The 27,809-nt window shown below is 42.8% G+C and overlaps 1 protein-coding gene across 3 annotated transcripts in view; it reads right to left on the reverse strand.

Moving 5' to 3' along the window:
• Positions 1-27,809, reverse strand: part of ZMAT4 (zinc finger, matrin-type 4) — a 336,866-nt gene that overhangs the window by 252,996 nt on the left and 56,061 nt on the right. For 2 of the 3 annotated variants that reach the window (XM_005856446.2, XM_014536453.1), the window contains exon 2: positions 12,180-12,285. In XM_005856446.2, the coding sequence (XP_005856508.1) occupies positions 12,180-12,281 (102 nt within the window). In that variant the 5' untranslated portion in view covers positions 12,282-12,285. Of the gene's footprint in view, positions 1-12,179; positions 12,286-24,511; positions 24,515-25,207; positions 25,212-27,809 lie in introns of those variants that run through there. The other variant, XM_014536447.1, reaches the window with a different exon arrangement.

The raw sequence follows: 27,809 nt of genomic DNA on the forward strand, positions 1-27,809 counted from the left end.
TATATTAAAAAAAAAAGTTAGCCTGCCATAGTTAGTCAAATATTTAATTAACTCACTCCTAATGCCTTGGAAGGGCCAGACCAAATGATTTCGAGGCCTCACCTCTGCTTTACAGCAAGTGATGGTACCCTGTAGGGCTCCCCACATTAAACACAGAGGCTTGGCTTTAGGGCCACAGAAAATGGGGCAGTAAAATAAGGTGCACTATTTAGGGCCAAACCTGGAGAAGCTTCATTTTCAGAAAATAGCCTTATTAACAGTAAGTTAATAGCTACAAGGAACTAATGAAGGCAGGAATGGGTAGGCTTCGTTTCTTGAACCAGAAGACAGGGAAACTTCTCAGTTCAGGGCAAAGTTCATGACTACAAGGCCAGAACAGGAAGAGGAATACGTGTGGCAGGGATAGAAAAGAATTTTGTTCTCTGTTTCCTATTTTCTTAGTAAAATATAAAACTTTCCAACTGCCTTTAGGTTTTTCAAGGTAAAGAAAAGAAGGTCTCTTTCCACATTTGAATTAGTAGAGAGAGGACATAAGAGCCTGTCGAGTAGCTGGCACAGTGTTGTCAAAGACCATCCTAGAGGCCTAAGGGAGCTGAAGGACTGGGCACTGAGCTTAGGCACAGGAGGGAACACATGGGGACTTCCTGATTAGGTGCAATTATTTCTTTATGTGGTCCTCAGGGAAACTGATGGAATTCCAAGTCAGAAAAATTCTACTCAAAATTAAATCATCTCAGGAAAAGCCTAAAGAAACCAACTCAATTTTCAAATCACAAAGGGGAAGAACACACTGTCCTCAACACCTTCTCCAAACATCAGAAGACACGTAGGCAAAGACACATGGCTTAGATGAACACAAACCCACTACTTAGGTCATTAGCTTTTAAGAATCCCTGTGTGCTAATATCTTAAAAAAATCAACAAGCCCAGATGGCTCAGTAACTGCGAGGCCAGAAATGCATATGTTTCCAAGTGGATGCTGGGAATGGAGAGCTGGAAGAAAAATGGTCTCTGTCAATCATCCATCAGGACAGGCGGGGATCTGAAATGCAAATGAAGTGTGCTTCACCAAACAAGTGTTCACAGGGGAAAAGTCTTTTTTCTACCAGAGTTTTATCAAGGCTACCAAGAAGTTATGGGTCAATTCAATAAATATGCCTTTATAAATTATGATACATTCGTATAATGACAATCTACACCACAATTAAATAAAAATGGAGGGCATAGCTGTCTCCATTTGTGAAAAATATGTTAATGAAAAAATTAAATTGTATCTATATGCAGAGACTATTTCAAACATGAATTTCACCTGAGAAGGAGAACTGGGTATCTGAGAAACAAGAATTGGTGGGAGTATACAAAGTGTACATTGTTTTATACTTTTTGAATTTTGAATCATTTGAATTTACTGCCTCTTCAAAAATTGTTAAAATAAAAGGATTAAATAGTTTCGCCTTTATAAATTATGATACATTTGTATAATGACAATCTACACCACAATTTAATAAAAATGGAGGGCATAACTGTCGCCATTTGTGAAAAATATGTTAACAAAAAAAATTAAATTGTATCTATATGCAGAGACTATTTCAAACATGAGTTTCACCTGAGAAGGAGAACGGGGTAGCTGAGAAACAAGAATAGGTGGGAGTATACAAAGTGTACATTGTTTTATACTTTTTGAATTTTGAATCATTTGAATTTACTGCCTCTTCAAAAATTGTTAAAATAAAAGGATTAAATAGTTTACATTTATACCCCACTATTTTCTTCTAAGACAGTGGTTCTCAACCTTCCTAATGCCGTGACCCTTTAATACAGTTCCTCATGTAGTGGTGACCCCCAACCATAAAATTATTTTCGTTGCTACTTCATAATTGTAATTTTGCTACGGTTATGAATCGTAATGTAAATATCTGATATGCAGGATGTATTTTCATTGTTAGAAATTGAACATAATTAAAGCATAGTGATTAATCACAAAAACAATATGTAATTATATATGTGTTTTCCGATGGTCTTAGGTGAACCCTGTGAAAGGGTCGTTCGACCCCCAAAGGGGTTGCGACCCACAGGTTGAGAACCGCTGTTCTAAGACTTTAGAAAGATATCAGAATGTATCTACATCTAATGCAAAAGAATAAAATAAATAATTGAGAGATAACAAATTTAAAATAAAACAGGGGAAGGTAAGTAAAATCCAGAGGTAAAGTGAATACGATAAATGTGTACACAGAATCCTCTCTAGTAGCTGGACATGGCCATGAATTTGGTGGCTAAAGCGAAGCAGGAAACATGATCAGAGAATCAAGTGCCTGTAATGAACCGGCCTCTCAGGAAAGCTCTTGCAAGGGAGATCAAAGAGACATTTCTCTCAGACATCCATCTTTCAAAGACCCTGATACCAAAGACATGTCCTCAAACACAGCTCGCAGGTGGAGGGCCACTCGGAGGTTGCTCTTGGACCGTCTGAGGGAGGAGCAAGCAGGCTATTCACCACCCAACAGCCACAGAGCTCAAGGCCTGAGAGATGCGAAGGCTGGGCCAAAAGAACCAGCACAGAGAAGGAACCCGCAAACCAGACATGCCACTTAGTATGCGGGCTCCCAATTCCAACTGGAATCTTTGTGCTTCGCCAATTAAGTCTCGGAAAAAGAGAGAAAACCCCAAATTGATAGCATATTATCCCTTACATGTCATGTCCCTCTATGGCACTGTAATGAAATAGGCATCAACTTCGCAGTAGTCCAGACACTTGATTTCCAAAGTTGTTTTAAGGTTCATTTGCCAAGATCACTCCTGCTGGGAATCACCTTTCTTTCTCTTTCTTCTCCAGCCCAGCTCCCCATCTTCATCATCCCCCAAAGCAGGTCCTAATTGCCATGGCCCCTGCAGTGTCACACACGGCCGGTGCACAGAGACAATGCTGTGTGCTCACCAAACCTGTTGGTGAGCACCCAACCTCCTGGGCACCCAGCCAAGCCACATTTCCCAGCCTCTCCTACAGTAAGAAGAAAACATATGATTAGTTCTGGTCAGTGGAATGTGGGTAGATAAAATGTTGCCACTTCCAGGTCTGGCTCCTAAAATGTCCTGCACGATCACCCACATCACCTGTCAGTCCTCCAGGGACCGACTAGATTTTAATACTCACAGCAATGTCAGGAGCAAAGACAGGGGAGCCTCTGTCAGCTTGAGTCTTAAAGAATTATGCGGCACAAAATCCCCCTCTGCTAACTCACAATGGGCTATACTATGAGCAAGAAATAAATTTTTATTTCTTTTATTTTTATTTCTAAAACGTTGAGACTGTTTGTTGCCAGTTAGCCTACTTTGTCTTAGAAATTGGGGTTCTCCCATAACATAAAACCTGAATATTTAACACTAGCTTAGTAGATGGATAGTAAATGGGGAGGGTACACATAGAGCAGATCCAGGCTACAAGATGGCAAAATACTGGCAAAACTATTGCCTATAATACTATGGAAAATGGATCGCCTGCCTACTGAGCTTATAGTTCTGGAACTGGATGATTCTGTGGAAGGTGATGGCTATGGTTCTAAAAAGAGCTTAAAAAAGGATGGGGAAAAAAGAACACACGGATGCATGTTTTTTTGTTATTCATTATCTGTCGGTGATGTTTGTTCAGTTTTTTAAATGAAAGAATCAAAGAACTATAATGTGTCACTGGCACATTAGCAGAGGACAATAAAACAAAATAGTTATTCCAGAAATCTGGGTCTTACAGAGTTGGAAAAGTCAATGTGCCAATAGCTTCCAGTCACCAACACGAAAGAGATGTCATTTTAAAGGACATTGTAACTTGAAGACACAGTGAGACTTTTCAGTTATACATTGTAGCTCAGGCCTTTGGCAAAATTTAGATTAATGATGTGGTCCTTCCACCTACTTTTAGATAACCTCAAGGAGGCCACCATTAAACTGAAAAATAGAATGGGGCACAGAGGTAAGGAAGCAATAAAATAAACAGCCTTGAAAGTGTGTCTAGGAAAGAACTGCATGGTTATGACAGAATGGTGCTTTCTGAAAAAAAATTAATCAAAAGCCTTCTATCTTGTTGAGAGAATTATATTACTAAAGCAGTTATGCTCTTGAATTAGAAAAGCATTGAATATGCAGCCAGTCTTAAATCAATCTCGGGCAGGGAGTGGGCTATAAATGCTGGCAGCCTAGGGCCCAAGATCCATTTCAGATGTGGCAAGGAGGAGAGTGGACAAGGAAGCACAATAAATGTGTACAGCTGGAGGGCTGAGCCAGGGCTCACTGAGAAAAATAAACAAGGAAGTCCTTCCCAGAGAGGAAGATCAGAACCTATTGGGGGAACTTCTCTGACTTTCTGGAAAGATCATCTTCGCAATGGGTGCCCTACAGGATGCCAAATTTGCTATGAGTCAGTGATTACTCTGTGTCTTCTTGTCTTCCTTTCTCTGAATGGGAAATGTTACCACTACTGATCTAAAGTGTACGGGGAGGAGAGGTGATCTTTCTCTTTTGTTCATAGGTTGCTGAACCAAAAGGAATCACATCCACATTAGTGAGTGGGTAAAACTTGACGTTGTCCCTTGGAGAGTGGATGTGTGCACCCTATGGGTTGAAGAAAAAAATGAAATGGGTGTTTGGTGACTAGAGGGATAGATGGTGGCAGAAATGATCCTATGTGTTTGTTCAACCCATTTCATTTTCCCACACATTTCCCAACTTCCCCTGCAGTTAGGTGGGACTATGTGATTGAATTCTAGCCAAGGGAAATATTTGGCCTGGCTCCTAAAAATCCAGTGAAAAACATAATTTGTTCTCAGCAAATGAGAAATCATGACACAGAGCATACTCTACCCACTTGTAATCAATGAGCATTGAACACACACAGCACCTGACAAATGCTCTTAACCAAAGTGTATATTGTCTCAAGTTGAATGTGTTCTTCAGCTTACTGTTGTTTATTTCACTGAAATCTCTCTATGAACCATTTATTTATGTGTTGCAATGAACTATTTTGGCTAATTATAGTTGATAAAAGGTAAAATGAATAGACCTGCTAAAATAAAACAACACAACATTTAAGAAGAGTTAAAAATTTTATAGATGCTCGATTCTTTAATGAAATGATCTAGAAACAGAGGCAATCAGAAATAGATTGTTAATCAGCTTACCAATAACCCACAACCTTCAGACCAACTAGAAATAGATTGGAGTCTTCTGACATTATGAATGGTAACAAGAATTGCTTTAGGCTGGACAAATGCACCAATAATTATATTAATAGCATCTGGAAGAAGTTAGGCATGTCATAACTGCAAGAGATTTTTTTAAAAATATGTTTTTATTGATTTTTAGAGAGAGAGGAATGGAGAGGGAGAGAGAAAGAGAAATGTCAATCAGCTGCCTCCTGGGGATTCAAGCCTGCAACTCGGGCATGTGCCTTGACCTGGAATAAAACTGGTGACCTCTTGGTGCATGGGTCGACGCTCAACTACTGACCCACACTGGCCGGGCTATAAGAGATTTAAAAATACTAAAACAGCAATTCTTACTGTACAGTGCAAAGAAGCTATCATCACAGGAATCCTGCTATAAAGATCTGTTATTGTTCTCACCCAGTTAATACTTGCATCTCCAGTAGCACATGCCTGCTATACCCAGGATAGGTGTGGACCCAATGAGCCATGACAGTACTCAAGTCCATTTAATGTAGTCCCTGGCAGGACTAATGAGCTGCAGAAACACAAATTGTGTTTATAAACACAAATCTCATACATGGGAAAGGAGGTGTACAGCCTACATGCTTACTCAGTCAGTTAGAAAAAAGAAAAAGAAAATGCAAAGTTGAGAGGAAGGTGTGAGAGACCAAGGGAAAGAAGACATTTGAGGCATTAAAGTACCAGAAAGTTATGACACTTTCATCAGCACATGTTTAATCAGCACACTGAATTTTCACCTTGTCTCTACCCACAATGTACTTATGCCCCGTCTATTATTAAAGAGACCAGAGCATGCACTTTGGCTATTCTCCTGGATTAAAAAGAAAGCTGGGTAAGGCTAACGTTCTTTTGGAAGGCAGTCAAAACAAGTGAAAGAGGAAAACCTAGCTCAGTAGGACCAATGTGCTTACTGCTGAAGGATGACCGATACAGGAGTCTGCCATTCCCTGGTGAGCTAATGAGCTTCATTTACCAGGATTGACGTTACTTCAAGATTCAGATATGTGGGAAGGATTTCTCACCAGTTTAGAGAACTGCCTTTCCAATAACTACAAAACCATCACTTATACCTTGAAGGTCAGCTCCCAAGCACAGATTGACTCCTAATGTATACCAATGCATCTTCTGGCCCATCAATGCTCCCATTAAACTTGACCCACTGCTTTCCTCCTCTGGTCCCATCCCCAGCCTCTTCATAAACCTCTAAGTGTCAATGAGCAACAACCATGGACAAAACTCTGTGGTGGGTGCTGTGGAAATAAGTGAAAAAACTCAATGCATGACTCCTCTCTGCCCTCAGGAAGCTTACTATCTTTTTCGGAGGTGCCAGGATAACTGAGCCACTGATTTCACAAGGAACAATTAATTCCACACACGGCACAGCAACACAAGGGATATTAAGGTTTACAAGAAAGGGGTAAGCAAAAGGGGCGGGCACATTTATGGCTGGCTTCATTGGGCCTGCCTAACAAGAGTTTTCTCTTTCCTTCTAGATCTGCTCATTCACCTGCTTCCTTCTTCACTGAAAGAAATAAAATGAAATAAGTAAAAAATTTCCGTCATTTGGTTTCATTTCGCATGGTCTTCCCTGTACAAATCCTCTTCTTCCTACATGCCAAAAATTCACTCCTTCACTCATGCAATCAACTCTTTCCCTTTGCAAAAAATTATTCTTTAGCACTTGAAACTACAGCAAACTACTCAAGTGGCCTCACTGCCTAACCTCTATAACATTCAGACTTCTTTTTTTAAAATATGTTTTATTTATTTTAGAAAGAGAAGAAGGCAAAGGGTATATAGAGAGAAACCTCAATGAGAGAGAAACATCAATGGGATGCCTCCTGCACACCCCTACTGGAAATCAAGCCTGAAACCTGGCCATGTGCCCTAACCGGGCATCAAACTGGTGACCACCTGGTTCATGGGTCAATGGGTCACTACTCAACCACTGAGCCACACCAGCCAGACCCAGGGATTCTTATTTGAAAGCCTGCTCTTCCCCTCTGTGTTTCTGTCTACTTGTTTTATAAATTCAGACTATTCATCCAGTGAGCAGAGGTAACATCTAATTATAGTTTCCACCAAAACATTAACACGTTAGTAATGCTTAGCAAGTAAGAAAAATAATAATGCCTGACATTTCCCTTTTTTTTTCATCTCAGTACTTTATATGCAAAAAGAGATTTTTAAAGTATAGCATGAAAGGGTTTGGTCCATTAGATATATATTATGTTTTTCTGTCCTATACAAAGGTTCAGCCTTTTAAATGGGGCATGCAGCTATTAGCCATTAACCCATCTGCTATGTTTTTCTCTCCTGCTCTGGAGGACTGACACACTAGTCTCATGGCACCGGTCACATCAAAAGATGTTCTTTTCACAATACACCTAGACCACAAACAATGGACTATCATTCAGAAATGTTCAATTATACTCTTACTAGAAGCCCAGTGCACAAGATCCGTGCATTTGTGGGGGTCCCTCAGCCTGGCCTGCACCCTCTCGCAGTCCGAGAGCCCTCACAGTCCGAGAACCCTCCGGGGAATGTCCGATGGACATCCTTAGCACTGCCATGGAGGCAGGAGAGGCTCCTGCCACCACTGCTGTGCTCGCCAGCCATGAGCCCAGCTTCTGGGCTTCTGGCTGAGTGGCGCTCCCCCTGTGGGAGAGCACTGACCACCAGGGGGCTGCTTCTGCATTGAGCGTCTGCCCCCTGGTGATCAGGGCATGTCATAGCAACCGGAAGTTCCACCATTCAGTCAATTTGCATATTACCCTTTTATTATATAGGATGCTCCCAAATGCCTAAGAAACTCACAAGAATCCAAACACCCCTTCTCTTTATGCTCTGACCCACCCTACATATACATGCTCCAACTCCCTCCCTTCCCTACACAAATCCTCCAGTCCAGACAACCAAGCCTCCTCAGTGTTTCTTGGAGATACCAACACCTCTCATTCCAGCAACCCCTATACTTAACCCATCCATTGAGGCCTAGAAAATTCATGACATTCCCCACAAATCTTTCTTGACCATAATAGCTCTTGGTAATGACTCACTTTTTTGAATTTGGCATATGCAGCTATATAAGAAGTTAACAGCACAATGTAGTATATATCAGAAAGCCAAATGGGCAGAAGAACTAACATTCTGTTTATAATAAAGTAAATCAGCAGGCAGCAGAATTCTACAGATTATGTTCTCAGTATCACACACATATTCATACCACACTGACTTATTCGTGGCTTTTCCTTCTAATGAATTTATGATCTTCTTGTGGGCAGAGACTATGTCTCATACAGAAATAGTATGAGAACCCCCTGTCATAACTAGCACTAATAGTTCTGGACATGCAGAAAGTACACAGTGGTTTGTCAATGATTTGTTCCATAGGGAAGCTAGGAATATTATGTGGTTGAACTGAAGAATAAAATCATTCTAAAGCAATACATCGGTGATAGAACATTGAGAATAAGTAAGCCATTTTCAGTGATTTGAGTGGGACTTTGGACTCATAGAGACCCACTCTATATGCAATTTCAGCAGAGAGAATGTGGTGAAGGGAGGGGAGAGATTAATAGACTAGAGTGTCAGTTCTCAAATGGCCTTTAAAATTACCTAATGGAAGCCATCCTTTTAGAGATGAAGAAGTCCTGGGAAGTCTCCTAACTGAAACTGGAAGACCACCTGCATCCCATGAGGTGGCCAAGTCCTGACTGTGCCTTTTGCAAATGCAAGGCAGCTTTGCAGAAAGAACACACAAGCCATTTCTCACTGAAGGAAGTGCCTTACCTCTGCCTGGAGGCGGGGAGTGAAACATCATTCAGAGTTCCCATCCATGGTTAATGGGAATGCATTTAATGTTGTTTTAATGATGTGTAACATTGTTAATTGCAGATCTATTATAATTGCTTTCTTTTCTTTTTCTCATCCATGCTACATGAAACAAATACTAACACATCCTCTAAACAATTACAAGAGTACAGTGTGGTGTCAAGAAAACTTGAGTTCAAATAACTAAACCCTTCACTGAGCAGCTAAAATATTTTTCCTTTTAAAAAATATTTTTAATTTCTTCAATTTTCTGACATTACTTTTTTTAGCTCAGGGAATGACAAAGCAGGGCTGGACATTGTCACCAGGATATTTTTATAAACAAACACTGACTGTGCATCTATGATATACAGGCACAGTTCCAGGAATTACAGAAGATCAAATGAATAAGATTCTGTTTCTGTACTCAAGAATCTAGTGAAATGATTAAAAATGAACATAAAATGTCTAGTAAAGGGAGAACATAAAGGGCTATTAAAGAAGCTATGGAATTTCAAAGAAAAGACAAATTCCCCGATTTTGCTTAATTGGGGGAAATCAAAAGAATAAAACCATGTGTGTTTATAAAGCAATATCCACAGAAATTAGGAAGTTCTTAATTTCAAAATATGTATATCTTCCATATTATACAATTTTTTAAAATACACATTTACTTCTAACATTCAATTGCCTATTGACAAAAGAATATGCTTTTTTCATAGATGCTACATTTTTAGTTTTCTCCGAAGACCAAGTTTTATTTGTCTTCAACAAAATATTACTACAACAGAGTTAATAATGAAAAACAATATAATTTTGCATGTGTGGCACACTTTATAGCTTCCAAAGCATTTGCACAAATACTCTTTCAATAGGCCTCATTGGATTGCCACAAAACCCTGAGGGGTACATAAGGTCAGCTTATTGTGATTCTGGGTTTGTAAATGTGCATGTTATTATTATTATTTTTTTATTGTGCACAGAGGATTCTGAGGCTCAGATGAGTTTTATGAGTGACAGTGACAACTATCATTTGTCAGACTCATCAGACAAAATGAAAATTTCTGGCTAAGCTGTCCAATCTAAAATTACATACAAATTATTACACTTGAAAACTAAATGGTTCTGGGAAAGTTGGAAAGCCACATGCAAAAATAATAAAAAAAACTAGACTATAGTTTGTCCCCACGTATAAAAATGAATGCAAAATGGATCAAAGACTTAAATATAAGATCTGAAACAATAAATGACATAGAAGAAAACATAGGTACTAGTCTATGGACCTTGGTCTTAGATAAGTTTTTATGAATTTGACCCTAAAGGCAAAGGGAGTAAGGCAAAAATAAATGAGTGGGACTATATCAAATTAAAAAGCTCCTACACAGCAAAAGAAACTGCCAACAAAACAAAAAGGCAACCAACCTAATGGGAGAAGAATTTGCAAACAACAAATCTGACAAAGGATTAATATCCAAAATATATAAAGAATTTCTACAACTCAACACCAGACAAACAAACAATCCTATTAAAAAATGGCAAAAGACCTGAACTGAGACTTTCCCCAAGAAGACATACAAATGGCCAACAGATATATGAAAAGATGCTCAACCTCACTAGCTATTAGGGAAATGCAGATCAAAACTACAATGAGATGCCGCTTCAAACCTGTTAGAATGGCTATTATCAATAAGACAAGTAATAACAAATGCTAGAGAGGTTGTGAAGAAAAGGGAGCCCTCATTCACTGCTGGTGGGAATATAAACTGGAACAGCCACCATGGAAAACAGCATGGAGGTTCCTCAAACAATAAGATAGAGTTACCATGTGACCCAGCAATCCCTCTTCTGGGTACTTACCCCAAAATTTTGAAAACATTTATTCGCAAAGATATATGCACCTCTATTTTCATTGCAGCATTATTCACAGTGGTCAAGACATGGAAACAGTCAAAGTGTTTTTGAATAGAGGACTGGATAAAGAAAATGTAGTACATATATACAATGGAATACTACTCAGCCATAAGAAAAGTAAAATACAACCATTTGCAACAACATAGATGGACCTTGAGAATGTTATGCTAAACAAAATAAGTCCGTGAGGAAAAGCCAAGAATCACATGATTTCACTCATATGTGGGATATAAAACCGAAAATCACAGGCATAGACAACAGTATGGTGGTTACCAGAAGGAAGAGGAAAAGGGGATAAGAAAAGGGAAAGAGGACCAAATATATGATGATGGAAGATGATTTGACTTTTGGTGGTGGGAACACAATGCAATATACAGATCATGTATCATAAAAATGTACACTTACAACCATATAAACTTATTAATCAGGGTCACCCCAATAAATATAATTTAGAAACAAACAAAAAAGAAAGAAAAACCACGTTTCCATTGGTATATGTTCTCTTAAAAAACAAACATGCCCTGGGCAGCACTAGGCATCTGGGGGCCCAGCTTCCCCTTTTCTTCATGCATGGCCCCTTGTTCCCTCCTCAGACACTGGCCACCCTCTCTTCTCTCATCTTTTCTTCCCAATCGAGCGTGGAAAGGCAGCCATTTGTTCTTCCACCCTAAAGAGCCAAAGGCACTGAATTATGTCCTTCAAGAGTATTTTGGCTTTAAAACTTTGTTATCACTCTGCAGGGGAAGTCTTTCAGCTGATAAACACATTTAGGGCAGCAGCCACCAGGTGGAAGGAGTTTGGTACTGAGCCAGGATGTTGCCATGTTTCCCTGCAGTGAGGAACAAAGGGCCTCAAGCTTATCTTCAGGGTCAATGAAGAAAAGAGAAGCTGGCACTAATGCATCCTGCCTTGTGTCCCTGCAAAGAACTTCAGGGATGAGCAATGACAGATTTAACAAGCAGAGAAAACCCACTGAGTCTTGAGGGGCCAAGGTACAAAGAAAAAAAAAACACCATCTGGGAAGCAGCCAGTTGCTGAGAATGATTTCCCCAGCCCTCCCTCCAAACGTCACACACCCACATTGCTCCTGGCCTAAGCTCAGACTACAAAGGTGCAAGCCCTGTGGTTCTTAAAATCTCCCCAACTACAGAAAGGGGAACCCTCAAGTCCTACAACCACGACCCATGCTACTCTTCCTTCCATTTGGAAACACTGAGTGGGAAAAGCAGTCCTTACCTCGTAATGGGCCACGCGCTGAGATTCAGATATCAGTTGTGCACTGCACACCTTGCAGTAACTGTCTGTAAATAAATCCTGGTCGATATCGGAGGACTTCATCAGGCTAAAGGAGAACCAACAGAAGATAAAAATGAGTTCACTGCTTTGATGTTTACGTAAGACATTGACTGTGTGGAAAAGCCAAGAGCACAGTAACAGACCCCATGATGGCAACAGTGGAGAAGCACACTAACCTTTGATGTTGCCATTGTGAATAACCATAGTAAGTGGACAGTTTATAATTTTCTCATAAATTCCCAAGAGGGTTGCTGGTACTGTCAAAAAGGAATTCCAGCTTTAGTTTTCTCTGTTTGATAAATCAGACTTATATCTAATGCACTCATTGTCAAGGAATGATAGAAGAGGATATTTTCACATATGGCTTTATGTTAACAAAAGATGGCATTTCATATACCCAACAGTAGGAAATAGGTTAAATGAATTTTGATGCATCCACACACTAGAACATTGGGTGATCCCCAGATCTACATTCAAATCAAATCCTGTTTAAAAGAATATTTTGTAAAATAAAAAGCTTACCATTGTCAACAAAAGAGGTTTATAAATCAATATCAATTTGAATTTGTTTTCAAATATGTATAGGTACATAGAAACATTCCAGGAAGTTTTAACAAAATTTTAACAACACTTATTTTTGAGATATTATAGGCAATTGCCTATGAAATTTTCTTTATTTTTAAATTGTCTACAATGACCATGCAATACAATTTTGCTTTGTCAAGAGCCTTATGATCAATATGAAATCTAATTTTGAGTTTAACTGCTATACTTTGAAAGTTCAAAAAGAAAATCTGACCGATCTATAACCTATACTTTATAAAATATGGAGTCCTCACCATTCCTGCTGACTTTTCTACCCGTAGGTGGCTGAAATTCATAAAGTCCACCTTCACTATTGCATACCACAGGTGAGACCACAAAGGTATGTATAAACATAATCTCAAATTCCAAACCCCGAATCAAATTGCACCCAAGGGTCTAAAGCTTGTGAAAGTGACTTGGTGGAAAGGTGTCTTATAGCAGCTGAAAGGCAATGTTACTGCCCTAGAAGCATACACCAAGGCATTGGAAGGTTTTCCTCCAGCCCACAAATTTGCTTTATTTTACCTCCTACCTGTCAGGTGAAAAGTAAGGAGTGTGCCAGACAATATGTGGTATGGAGAGGCAAGAGAATTTCAGATAATAGGTGGGTACCTTTGAGTCCATCTTATTCCAATGCCCTCTTTTTACATATGAGACTGTCCAAAAGCACATTGTTGATGCTTGGTATGGCCATAAATACTGCCTCGCTTACATGATTTTAATTTCCATACTCCAGATCCATCCCAGATCTAATGCTACCCACCACTCATGAGATGTTGGATGAGTCATTAATCCCTGTAGGTCTCAGTTTCCCTCCTATGAAAATGAGAACATAATATTTACCATGCCTCCTTAAAGAACTGTGGTGAATATCAAAAGGAGAAATATAGGAGAAGGTACTATATAAATGGCCAAATTCTATTTTAAAGAGATTGTTTTTACACTTTAAATAATATATCTATTGATGTTGGTAAGATGTTAGCCAAGTCTTTTTTTAATGATATGAATACGTTCATTTTCATGGTCCTTGACATATGCTGAACTGTGGAGCTGGGCTCCATTGGTAAGGCTATGTGGTGCCTTGTGTCTATCTACCTCCTGAAGTCCTGTTGACCGTCTCCAGAGACTCAACTTCTGGAGAAGCTGAAGGTACATTTAGAAGAGTATGTTCCCAAGAGGAGTGAGAGAAAGTTGGATCCCAGTTCGATAACACCAAAGACAATGCTTTGTCTCTTGGTCCATCCTATTCTGGCTTCAGAGAAATAAGACAGTTGCTAATGAGATTGGTGCATTCTGTACCTTGAACTGCCTCATGTCAGAGATCTTGTCCCTGGTTTTGTTTCTGTTCTAGAGGCTCATTAGGTTCTCTTTTTCTTTTAACATGGAATCTAGGTCTTCAATTTTGAAACCAAATTTGGACTCTTGGCTCTGGAACCCCAACTTCCTTAGCAAGTTGCTCTGTGGACTCAATCCCAGGATATGAGTTGTTCCCAATGCTGTGATGAGGGTGTGCAATTGGGAGGAAGTGTAGCTGGTAGGACACTATCTGTCTTCTCTACTTTGAATCTTCTCCACAGGGTGATCTTGGTCTTGACTTGCTTCTAAGTCCTCCTTGGGTTCTGGTCGTTTCTGGACTTGGTGCCTAGCTCTTCAATTCTGAAACCAAATCAGGATTCTAGACTCTTCAATGTCTATCTTTAACAAGCTTTTGCTTGGAAGTGTAACCTGGGTGAGGTGTTTGTTGAATGCTTTGATGAGGATTTTCAACGGATCTTCTGTGAACTAGGTACAGCTTCATCTATAACTCATTGCTATGGTCTTGTTTTGAGAGTTGTCTTCAGCTATGTTGGAAGAGTGTCCTGAAGTCTCAGCCTTCAACCAAGAGTAACCAAGTCTTGATTAAAGCAACAAAATGAAAAATTGTGGTTCATTTTGAAGGATTTTTGAAACCATCTAAATAGGTGGGCCACATGAGTAAAGTATCTTCCTGGAATAAAAGGATGCCTGCCTTAACAACTCCAAACTCACTTTCTACTGTGGCCTTGGCTGTCATGGCCCATTAGGGCATTTGTATTAAGTGATTTAGCACTACAGTACTTCTGGTTTTTCAATGCCCCACAACCATAGGAATGGCAGGTAGTAAAAACCACTGACTCACACAGCTGAAGTGGACATGTTTTTTCTGAAAGCATTAGTATTGGCAGACAGCCCAGGAAGCCTAGAGTCCTACACCTAAAGTGCCTGGAGACTCATTATCTCACATGACAACCTGTTCCAGAGAATCTGGCAACTCTAGTTGTCAGGTACTTTTTAGGTTGCATCAAAATCCCACTGTAGATTTCACTCACTGATTCTGTCTTTGAATGCAACACAGAACAATTTTACTCTCCTTTTTCACAAGATATCCTCCATCAAATGTTTGAAGATAGCTCTCTTCTATCTATTCCCACTCCCTGTCCTGTCTTGGTAATCTTGGTCTATATCTATCTCTTTATAGGCCACATTCAAAGGCAATCCTAAGAACATAATGAAACACTACAGATATGGTCTAAATGGTGCAGGGAATCATAAATTCATATGACTATCCAAAATATCCATTGTCATTTGTAATGGTTTCTGTTCACATCCTGGAATGTAAATGGAGAAGAGGTGCTTTGTGATGGGAAAATGTAGTACAACATTTTGAAATGCCAAATGGGAGAAGACTTATTAGGTGTAGTTTTGAAGCTAGGCTCCTACAAGTAGCTGTGTTTAAATATTGTGTTCTCTGCTATTTTTAATAAAGAAGTGCACGAAAATAGATTCATGGGTGACCTGGTTAATAGGAATCTACAAACTCACTGCACACTCCTTCCTCATTATACAACCGACTGCAGAAATCAAACACTGTGAAAGCATATTCAAGGTACACGTTGGACCAAGTGGGACCCGTAGGAGTCTGAGTCTTGGTAAAGCAGCTGTGCAGCAGAAATAGCATTAAAGACAGAATATAAAACTTGTGTGCTAAAATAAATATATTCAAAGGAAGAAGAGATGATCATGATTTTTTTTCACTGTTTTATAATATATGTTTGCATTTAAGAATCTTGATTTGAATAAGCCCATATATAGTAAAATGACAATAAAGACCCCTCCAAAATTTACGAGGCCCAAATGGAATACACAAATAGGTTAAATTCCAGTGGGAGGCAATTAGTGGACAAGTGTCAGCCAGGTTTGTGCATGAGGGCTTTTCTCCAGGAGAAGAGAACTCTCTCTGTGTAGGTCACTTTAAACAGGACTGATTTATGATTTAAAGAGTGAAATTCCCAAGGGGCGGGGGAGGGGGCAAGGAACTGCCCGTTGACTCCCTCTTCTGGCTTCTTTAGAATAGGATTATCAGCTTCTTTGTCCTTAAGAAGCACAGGTGAGCTGCTAAGAAAAAGGAAAACAAACCTGATTTCCTGACTTTAGCCTTGTCCATGGTTCTGAATTAGCAGCTAGACCAGAAACAGGGCAGGGCCATTTACTGGTCAGTCCTACTGTCACATCAGAGCCAGTGTGTGGTGACCTCCACCCTAGAAACACACTCACTGTGCTACACTCTGAGGCCTTGTGAGATTGTAAGGAGAGAGACAAGAGTGGGGAAGTAGGAGTGTGATTTTCTGAATCTGAAACAGACTGAATAAAAGCTTCCTCAGTGTTCCCCAGCCTGGTGCATTCCAAAGCAAACACTGAAGATTTGAATAACCTCTCTATCACTCTTCAGTATTCATAGAGGATAGTGTTACCTGTATTTTAGGGGGGAAAGGCCCAGAGTGGAGTCAAAGGCAGTATTAGAACAAGAGTCTGATTAGATTTTATTTTGCTGTCCCAGGTCTCTATATAGAGATTTATTTACAGGTATAGCAGTGACAGGGTAATATCCTGAGGTACATAAAGGAGAAGAGAATTGGTTTCTTAATAATGATTTTGAGCATTTACAATGTGTGAAGCATAGGGATAACAGAAAGCACAAGTCTTGTCTTCCAAATCATCATGAGCTATTGAGTGAGAAGATACACACACACACACACACACACACACACACACACACACACACACACACAATTACTGAGCCTTCAGTAATAGGTAGCAAGTGTAATTTGGCCAGTAAAACATGCTACAGGATTTGAGAAGAAAAGAGGGACTATAAGAAACTCTTCAAAGAGGATCTACAAGAGTTGAACATTTAAAGATGGTTAGAATTCGAGTGGTGGAAAATGGGTTCCAACTCAAAAGCTAATTCTTTTTCATGGCACAGAGGAAAATCTTACCACCAGCAGGCATGGGAAGATAAATATGAGGGGCGTCGGTGGGGCTAATTTAAGATTATGCAACATAAAAGTGAGGTGATGGCAAAATGTAAGGGAGAAAAGATGCACAAAGCTCGGGACCCAGATGGAAGGAGGAGAGACTGGGGGAGAAGTGACAGTCCCAAAACTGTTCTAAAGGTGCAAGGAATGGCCTTTTCAGCATCTTCAGTTGAAGGAATGAAGCTTCCTTTCTGCTTCTTTCTGTGTCTCACAAGCAGATTTCAGGAACATGGCAAAGAGTAATATTCTTCATTCCATTCCATTTCAGATAGTGCTAAAATAGCTTCAGACTCAGAGATCCCCAAACCCATGTGGGGCTCCTTGGAGGAAAAAGACATTAGTTCAAATCCAAGTTGGTAGCTCGCCAACTAGGTTTTGAGCAAGTTCATATCCTCCCTGGGCCTCTGCTTCCTCATTTATGAAACAGGGGAGACATTCTTACAGGACTATTGTGAGGATTGGAAACTATGTAGATTAAAAAAAACACACACATTTAACAAAGACTGCAGCATATGGCATACACTAAAAAACAGATATTACCAACATTATTATAAATATTATTAATTTTGTATTATTATTATTATTCTCACTTTCAGGAGGGATGCTGTAAATATTTAAGCAGAGAAATAAATATGTCCACATTCCCACTAAGGGGGAAGATAACACAGTCGGTGTGCTGAAATCATAGCTTTTATTGCCATCACAGGCCTTCTCTTTTGTATTAAGAATATCATCCACAAAAAAATGGCTCATTTCCACTGCATTCCACTGCCAGCTGATACTCGGGCTTTATGCCTGTGAAGAACCCATGCTCCGTGAGCGTTTAAAATCTATTTTTGGTGTCAGTCAGTGCTGATACTGGCAGAGGGGGCAGTTTGATGAGAACTCAATCCCACCTTCTCTCTCACCCATTAGTGCTCTTCTCACTGTGATCTGCTCCCTGGGGAACACAAGGGGAAGCACACGCCACCCCAAAACTGGATGCATCCCAGCTATCTGGACTCTCAGACACTCACTGTGGTCACCCTGACCCGGCCACAGCAGTCATGCCCCTCAGAGTGTCATTTCCTTGGCCCCAGTCCCTTGTGGAGAGAAGCCCTTGGCTTGGTGATCCCCACCCCTGGGTTTCCTGTAATTACAGTAAAGTTGGGTATTTCCACTATAAAACTCACTTATAACATCTAATAACCTACTTTCCACCCACACCATTCCCCCTCATGAGCCTTTAAAGATTCGATTTAAGCCCTGTCCTGTTTTGCTTAGTGGTTAGAGCATCAGCCTGAGGACTGAAGGCTCTGGGGTTGGAGTCTCTGTCAAGGGCTTATACCCCGGGTGTGGGTTTGATCCTCAGCCCCAGTTGGGATGCATGCAGAAGGCAACCAATGGATGTGTGTCTCTCACGTAGATGTTTCTCTCACTCTCTCACTTCTCCTCTCTCCCTTCCACTCTCTCTAAAATCAATGGGGAAAAATTTTCTTAAATTGGATTTAAGACCCATGGCAATTTTAAGCAAAGAGCTGCTCTCACCTTTAGGGGCAGATTTCTGAATTTCCAAACTCACTCCATATGCCTTTGTGAACTCACTGATACCAGGGATTGTGGCTCCTCTAAAGATGCTCCCAACAGTGCTTGACACTCGTGACAGCTCCAGACCCAGAAGGAATACAGATTTTATATGACTGTTATCAGAGTATTACGTGCTGCTCCTGAGCCAGGCTTCCTGCTAAGGGCCTAACCGCCTGTTTTAATTCCCTCACAGAGACAGCAGAGTCGTCAGCCTCATTTTCTAGATGAGAAACTAAGGTTTCGGAGTTGTGTCACTACTCGAGGGTCACCCAGACCCTAAGTGGCAGTCAAGTGTCCAAATAGCAAACCAGGGATGTCTATGCCATCAGCTCAGTCCTCACCCTGGGCTGTCTCCCTGTAATGGAACTCAGCACACGAGCCCTTCAGTCCGTTTCTCTACTGCCTGTCTAGTGAGCACCATAAAAAGTACTTAACAAGGCCCACCGGCATGGTTCAGTGGTTGAGTATCAACCTATGAACCAGAAGGTCCTGGCACATGCCTGGGTTGTGGGCTCGGTCTCTGCAGGGGGGCGTGCAGGAAGCATCCCATCAATGATTCTCTCTCATCATTGATGTTTCTATCTCTTTCCCTCTCCCTTCTTCATATGTGTATTTAATACTTAACATGAAAGCGGAGGGCAGACATCCTGCCCATAGTTAATCTGCTGTGGCCTGAAGCACCCCTACTGCCCAGGCAGAGCCTTGAGAGCTGTTACTGACCTCAGGGCACAGCCTTTCTTCCCGGTTTTCATGTGAACCAAGCTGGAGTACGCTGTCACCTTCCCATACAGTCTAGTCCGGCTTCTGCCTACACATCCCCAGAGCCTGCTCCTCTGTGGCCTCACTCACCCTCAGAGAGGCACCTGCCCCTGCCCTCCCCAAATACCACAGCACCTTCTCTCCTGACCAGCTCCTCTTCATCCACAGTGGGACCCTCCACTCCATGCCCACCCTCATCCCACTAAGGCCACTGCTACTGGCAGCTCTTGTCCTCTGTGTCCTCTGTGAACTTCTGCGTCATGCCATTCTGACAAGCTGAATGGTAGACTAAAAATGCCACCAGGTAAAAGGAACCATTCCCTGATTATGAAGGCGAAACAGATGTGAGAGATATCATTGCTGTTAAAATTCAGCCACATTTAAAAATTGCTAACATCCCAAAGGCTATTGACATTGTTTCGGTTTTGTTTTATCAATACTGGAATGGCTCCAACTGTGCTCAGAAGGGAGAAAGGTGTGAGAGCCAGGGCTGGCCCATAATCAGCACAGAACAAAGAAAGCTTAGTCTACTCCTGTGTGTTCTTTTAAGTTTTTATTCCACTTGCAAAAGGGCCCCTGAACCAGAATTCACCTCTGGTGGCCCAACCTTTGCTCCATTGCCCTTTCAGGTTGTACACTGTCCTACTGGGACAGGTTAAAATGCCTTCCCCTCCAACCCCTGCAGCAACAAAAGGAAAAAGCCTTGAAAGACAAACCTGTGGTTTCCGCACACATCTCCACAGCAACCACCCCACCCCCAACTCAGGTCCAGCAGTTGTAGAGGATGCACTGGAAGCAGGGACTGCCCTGTTCCTTTCACATCTCCCTTCACATGGAGGTGGGTGATGCAGGGCTGGGTTGCCATGGCAGCAGACCAAGCAACCTTAGGAGTACAAAAAAACAAAAAACAAAAAACCATGAGAAGTACTCCAGAAATGAAAGCGTATTGGTCTTCCATGAAATCATGCCAGAGAGAGAAAGGGGGTGGGGAGCAGCGCCCAGCAGCATAGAGGCAGTAAGTGCCCGAAACCTAGCTTTTGGGGCTTGAAGACTCCAGCACACACTTTCCTTTCATTCACCAGACACCCCATAGGTGGTCAGTCCTGGGAACTTGGAACCTCTTGTGAAGTGGCTGAATCAGGGTGAAGGTCACGTGTGTGACTGGCTTAAAGAATCTTGTTGATTCCCTGTTTCTTGGGATGAGCCCTTTCTTCTGGTCTGACGCTGCTTTCCCGGTCCCCAATGTTCAGATAAAGGAATGTGGAGTCCAGGCCCCCTCTCCATACATCCTGCACATGCAGGTGCAAGCTCTGCTTTCAGGCCTGAGCTTTGTTTAAAGAGACATACTGAGAGAGAGAGAGAGAGAGAGAGAGAGAGAGGACTCTGCACGCCACTCCCTTCTCTGGCTTGGCATTGCCAGGAGCTGCATAGCTGACTCACACCACTTGAATAATTGCCTTTAATGGCACCATTTTCTTTGCATGTAAATCCAAGCTCTGTGATTCCTGACTCAGAGGCATCTGCCCCTGCTGGGCACATGCCTCACCTACTACCCTGGGCCACAGAACCATATCTGTCAGTCTCATTCACATAGGGCACAGGCTGGTCTGATGACATCTGGCAGGACAGCAGCAAGCATGCCCCCAGCTTGGGCCAACCTCTGTGGGCACACACGCAAGCCTCTGCCACCTCTGAGAAGGCTTGTGTGCCTGAGTCCTTCTCCCTCTCTGGCCCCTTCACCTTTCTTTGTCTGAATGTACTCATCTGAATTTCAGAATCCAAGGATATGAATGGAGCCCAAGGTTTCAGGACACTCCAGCCCCTTAGATTTTTTTTATGGAATTCACCAAATGGCCCCTGTGCAAATCCAGAACATTATACAGCCCCACTAGGATCCTCCCACTTATTCACTAAACGGATTTTTATTGAGCATTTACTATGTGCTGATCTCACGGAGAAGGTTTACATACTAGGATCCAGCATACGCCATTCTATGCAAACACGGACAGGATCCCTGTCTCCTTCTGCACATACATAAACTACTCACACCAGCTAACAGACAATGGCCTGGCTCTCCCACATGTCATTCTAGAATCTCTACTTGCCCCATGGCCCGATGGTCCTCACTAAGATTTTAATGTTGAACGTTTTCCTCCACCCAACAGCAGAGACTGGGGATGGAGGTGAGCGGAGCTAGCAGGTATTCCAATGATGAAAGCCGTCCTACCTGGGTTCCAAAGGCCCTTTTGGAAGCTGCTATGGGGAGAGCATTGGCAATAAAGCAGCGAGCTCAACTGCACCAGGCTGACTGACAGGTCTGGGCGGCCTGATGGAGCGCTCTTGTCAGGGAAAATACTGTCTACATTTTCAGGATATTAACGGGTAAACTGCCTCCCCCCTGCCAGTCACAGTGGGACAGAGAATTTTCTTCCTCTTTCTATCCTTTCAGAGGGGTGACAGGGGTGGTGGGTGGAGAGCTTGAATTTCGTATCGCTTCATCCCTTGAAGTCGGAGCACAAACAGAGCGCCCATCACAGGAGGAAAGCCAGAGGCAGAGGAAGCAAAACAATCCCCGGCCCACGAAGAGAAGGAAGGGAGGGAAGGAGGAAGCAGGGGGGAGTAGAACACACTTCTTATGTTTTCTGTTGCTCATTCCATCAAACTAAAGGGCTGCGCACCCAGGTGGAAAAGCCACTCACATTTGAGAGAGCAGGCACCCGCCCTCCCCCACCACTCAAGGGAGGAATGCCAAGGCGGACTCCTGCTCTCCAGTGCGAGAGCTCCCTGTGCCTGCTCAACAAGCTAAAAGATAAGACCTTCCTTTTTAACGGTGGATACAAGCCTTCGAACACACAGTTTATAAATAAGTATTCCATTACTCTAACTTGTTTACATGATTTATCTTCACAAGACTGCCCTTACCAAACCAGACAGATTGAGGGCAGATTTAAATGCTGCTATCGCATCCGGGCTCGGAGGCACCGCGCTGCACCTGTACCCAGCTGCAGAGGAGGCACAGATGAGGCAGACCAAGCTGCTGCAGGGAAAACCATGACTTTTATTGTAATCCATACTCCGAGGCTGCTGCATGGGCTGTCCGTCAGCCAGCAGGCGTGCTCAGCTCCATCCTCCACCGCAGCTCACTAGCTGGACTTGGCCCCTCCATGGAACCCTGTATGGTCTACATTTGCCTGCTGCCTTTTCCAAAAATCTGCACAATTGTAAAGCCCATGCATAAGTATCTGGAGTGGCCAAGTTGGGAAGGCACGGGATTTAAAAGGTTGCAGAGTTAGGGGCTGCCAGCCACAAACTGACAAGAGCCCATGCTTAGGTCTGCCTGTTCCCTGAAATCGTTCAGTCAGAACTTCTTTTCCCATCGGAGTGTTGGTGTGAGATCCGGTGCCACCTCTTGCTTTGGGATGCAGCAAGAGGTAGTGAAAATGATGATAGCTTAGGGATTCAGCTACCAAGAAGAGAAACATATAAAGGTATGTGTATTTTGCTCATTGATGATGAAAGGATTAGTAAACATTAAAATAGCTGACTGCCTCAAGTGTTGAGGACGTTGTGTGGACACATGGGGTCTTTCACGCATTTTTGACAGGAGGATGAGTTGAAAGGATTATTACACGAAGCTAAACAACCCAACAACTGCACTCCTAGTTTACAGGCAAGAATACTCTCACTCATCTACAATTCCAGGCAGGTGAAGGATGATGACACTAGCGTTGTTCAGATTGCCAACCCTGCAATCAGCCCCAATGAGTAAACTGAGGTACAGTCACAACGTAAGTGAGGCATGGCAACACACCAGACTGTGGCTGGATCACAGCAATCTAATATTTACATGGAAAAATTTAAGTCAAAGAGTACATATACAAGATCCTTTTTATAAAGTCAAAAACAACTACAATAAAAATAGATACATGGAGATAAGCTACAACTCTTAAAATGTTTGGTACAAAAATGAGGACAGGATTCAGGATGATGATTTCTTAGGAGGGGCAGGATGAGATAGAATCACATGACTAAGATCTTAACTTTGCTTCAGAAGATGTTATAGGGGTGCTCATTCTGATATTACAGACGGAAAGAGAGAGAAAGAGAGAGAGAGAGAGAGAGAGAGAGAGAGAGAGGATAGATGCCACGTATGCATCAATAATAAGAGATTATTTTCTAGAAATGAATTTGCCACACACTCTCTGTAACAGATATAGTTGTTTTTTGTTTTGTGTATGGGTTGTTGTTGTTTTGTTTTTTCCCTTTCTGCTAGCCACAAAATGTTGAGCTGAAATTCTCATCCTTTCTTGCAGTGGGTGTCATGTAACTGAGTTCTGGCTAATGTAAAGTGGGCAAAAGGCACGTGCATGCTTCTAGGCCTGGCCCTTAAAAGCCTGCTGCCTGACCAGCTATCTGCTCTGCCTCCTGCAGGTTGTGTACTGATACACTGGTCAGTGTTGGAATCCATATGTGAAAGAAGGGTCTCTGAAAGTCTGAGTGCCTGAATGACTACATGGAGTAGAGCCCCATGTCCCCAATCCCCGGTGCCCACTGGACTTTGTGTGCTTGAGAAATGAACTTCTAATGCACTAAACCACTGATTCCAGAGCTTATGTAGCATTACCTTAAGTCAGCTTGAACACTGGGAGCTTGACAGGGCTGGAAAACAATTCCCCGGAGGTGGACTTTTTATCTCATTACACCTTTTACATGCTTTGTGAGGAAGCTGGAAAAATCCAGACTTTCCAGGGCCTTGCACTCAAGAGACTGCATTTTAATGTTGCCTCTGTGCTCGGTGCTCTGGGCGATAGCAGTGAGCAGCCCAGGCCTCACTGAGAATGCTTATCCAGGCAGTCCCGAGCTACTCCTCATTTGCACTCCTCATTTACAGTCATTACTTATGACTCTAAAATCAACGTATAGAAAATCACAGCATGATTTTAGGACATAGCCTGGGTACAGGTGCATTGACTATGAGTCCCTTTTTTGGCATTCTAACCAGGAGTCCTTTTGAAACTCCAGTGGCACCTTCTAGGAAGGCTACTCTATTACTCTCTAGCTTTGAGCACATCCATCCTACTCACCCGCTGGCACGTTGATGCTGGTGTCTTGTGAAGTCTGCTCTGCCATTTGTGAGGGGGTGCACTGAGCAGATGGTCATGACCACTGGGATGCCAGGTAATGAGCAAATGCCTCACATCAGAGTTTCAGGGTCTTGTCACCTCGCCAGGATGACAGCCTGGCTGTCTGGCAATAGCCCTGATGTTGGGAAAAGGCACACATCTCACCAATCCAGGGCTTAACATAGTTACACTTTCAAATCCTTGTCCCAAATCAATTCTTCTCAACTTTCAGCTGAGGTGGGCAAGGGTTGGGTAGGTTCCAGGAACCATATTGATATCGATTCATTACCTGGCTGAGCAGTTTCTGGCTTTGGGGAAAAGAGTAGGCATATAGGCTGGTGATGCCCTTCAAAGGCCACGCCTCACTCTCCCATTAGTTCTGCTCTAGCCCCACCCCTGCCTCAGCCTGGCAGTGAATTGTCAGTCCCTCTGTCTAACCTGCCCACCTACTAAACCCAGGGTGCCCTGAAATCAATGCTACCTCCCCTGCCTCCCTCCTACCCACCTTCCCCCAGTTGCTCGGAGGGAGGTGGGGCTGCTCGGTGGAAGAGTAGACCAGGACAATTGAAGGGCTAGGCAGGAAACAGGGGAACCCGCACACTTCCGCTGACAGTGAGGAGGGATGAAAAGTTGAGACAGAGCAAAAGTAAAGAGACAGGGACTCAGACAAGCTGGAACTGAATGGATCAGAGAATGAGACACCACCTTTCAGTGGAGATAAGAATAAAGAAATTGCAACACTAGAAAAGACCTTGGGGATCATCTACCTGAATCTTTCACATTCACAGAAAAGACACCCAGATGATTAGGGGACTTCTGCACATTCATCCTGGTGGTAAAAGACAAAGTGGGGATACCTAACTCCTACAATAATATTCCTTCTCTAGGCTCACTGCCGACCAGAATATTTACTGTCTTCCTTTCAGGAATCATTTTGGGCAGGGAGGAACTAAAGGCAACTGTTTAAACAAGACACTTGTGGTTTTGACTGGTGGGAGCCAGTGATGCAGAGATGCCCAACAAAGACCACCTTCCCAGGCCAGGCCCCCGGAGGACTGTGAGAGGATAGCAGTGAGCAGCCCAGGCCTCACTGAGAATGCTTATCCAGGGCAGTCCTGAGCTACTCCTCATTTGAACAGAATGTGGGATTTCTTATGACTCTAAAATCAACGTATAGAAAAGCATGGCATGATATTAGGACATAGCCTGGGTACAGGTGCATTGACTATGAGTCCCTTTTTTGGCATTCTAACCAGGAGTCCTTTTGAAACTCCAGTGGCACCTTCTAGGAAGGCTACTCTATTACTCTCTAGCTTTGAGCACATCCATCCTACTCACCCGCTGGCACGTTGATGCTGGTGTCTTGTGAAGTCTGCTCTGCCATTTGTGAGGGGGTGCACTGAGCAGATGGTCATGACCACTGGGATGCCAGGTAATGAGCAAATGCCTCACATCAGAGTTTCAGGGTCTTGTCACCTCGCCAGGATGACAGCCTGGCTGTCTGGCAATAGCCCTGATGTTGGGAAAAGGCACACATCTCACCAATCCAGGCCTTAACATAGTTACACTTTCCAATCCTTGTCCCGAATCAATTCTTCTCAACTTTCAGCTGAGGTGAGCAAGGGTTGGGTAGGTTCCAGGAACCCTATTGATATTGATTCATTATCTGGCTGAGCAGTTTCTGGCTTTGGGGAAAAGAGTAGGCATAACTGTGGCTCGTTTAGTGACTGAGTAGCCTGGAACATTAAGATAAGTACCCAGAACCTCTTGTGGTGGACAGGGAAATGTTCGGGACAGATGCCCTTTCAAGGAAAGACTGCTTGCACCAGCTGCTGGGAGCGGAGTTGGCATTTGTGCTACAGCTTTCTGACCCTTCAGGAATGCCCTCTGCTTAGAGAGCCACCTTAACCAATGTGGGACCCACACCAGTGACTGATGAATGCAAGGATGAAGAAGCCCAGCCACACAGCCCAATATGGGACAACTCCGGCAGTCCACCTCACCCCTAGAACTCCCCATGGGGCTGGTCTAGGCTGCCGCACTTGCACTGAAGCCCAGTCTCCCAATCGTTCTTCTGCGTCTCCCTGCCACGGTGTCCATCCAGGAGCCATCATGAGCATTGAACTCTGCAGAGTCTGTCTCCTGGCAAACACTCTCTGCGACATCTCTTCTTGCCTGCCTCCTCATAAAGCAGACCTCACACAGCAGCCCCAACTATGGACCTCACCTCATCAGAAATTCTGAGACCAGATCAATTCCCAGAGCCTCAGAACTTTTCCAAGAATCCATCAACTTAATCTCAGAGCAACATTTGTGCAATACCGAACAAAGAACTGTCTCTGGTGATGCTGTATCCTGAGATCAGCTCTGTGCTATTTAATAATATGCAAGAGAGAGAAATGTGCTCCTGAATCCCATTCTTTTGATCTGTGGTCCCCAAAATGGTTACAATTACTATCATACCATCTGACTTGAACTGATGATTCTAAGCTTCATAATGTCAAATAAGTCATATTTCAGGAGCACTTCCTACCCACTGCTAAAAATATTGTTTCTTCCCACGCAGCTATTCCTAATGAGATATTTCAAGCCACCTGGCACCCAGGGGAGTTCCTTAGCCAATATGCTATGGAGTCCCACAAAATGAAAACTATACAACAGAACCCCAGTGGATGCTGGTGGTGGGGCAAGAGGAGCAGTGACATCACAGGTTATTTTGTCTGACAGTAAGAGATGTGCCTTGGAGATGTCCATGGACCCACAATCAGTGGGTACAACACAGTACATTACAACATGTTTTTGCAGTGAATACTCAGAAGAGGAGCTGGCCCCCATTACTGGCTGGCTTTCCTCCAGGACCTTAGCTGTTCTTAGAGATTCTGATGAGAACCAGTTTGAAACTTGAACAACTGCTAACACCCACTGAAATGTAAATGCATCTGGCCTCCTGTCCAGCCACATTGCCAACTGATTCCAGCCATTCCACAGGCACGCTGCACCACAGCTGACAATGCGCCCTGCTTGCTCTTCCCTTCCAATCTTGCTAAATGCTCCACTCTTTTCTCCTCCTCATCACCCCGCTAATCCATGTGTCAGGCATCCTCTCCCTGGAACATTCCCCTTCCTCTTCTCACCCAAGCTGGGTTCAGAGCCCTTTCTAGGTTCTCCTAGCTCCCCGTGCACACCTATATATAAGAGACAAA

Source organism: Myotis brandtii, unplaced genomic scaffold, assembly GCF_000412655.1.
Source record: "Myotis brandtii unplaced genomic scaffold, ASM41265v1 scaffold103, whole genome shotgun sequence".
Lineage (NCBI taxonomy): Eukaryota > Metazoa > Chordata > Mammalia > Chiroptera > Vespertilionidae > Myotis > Myotis brandtii.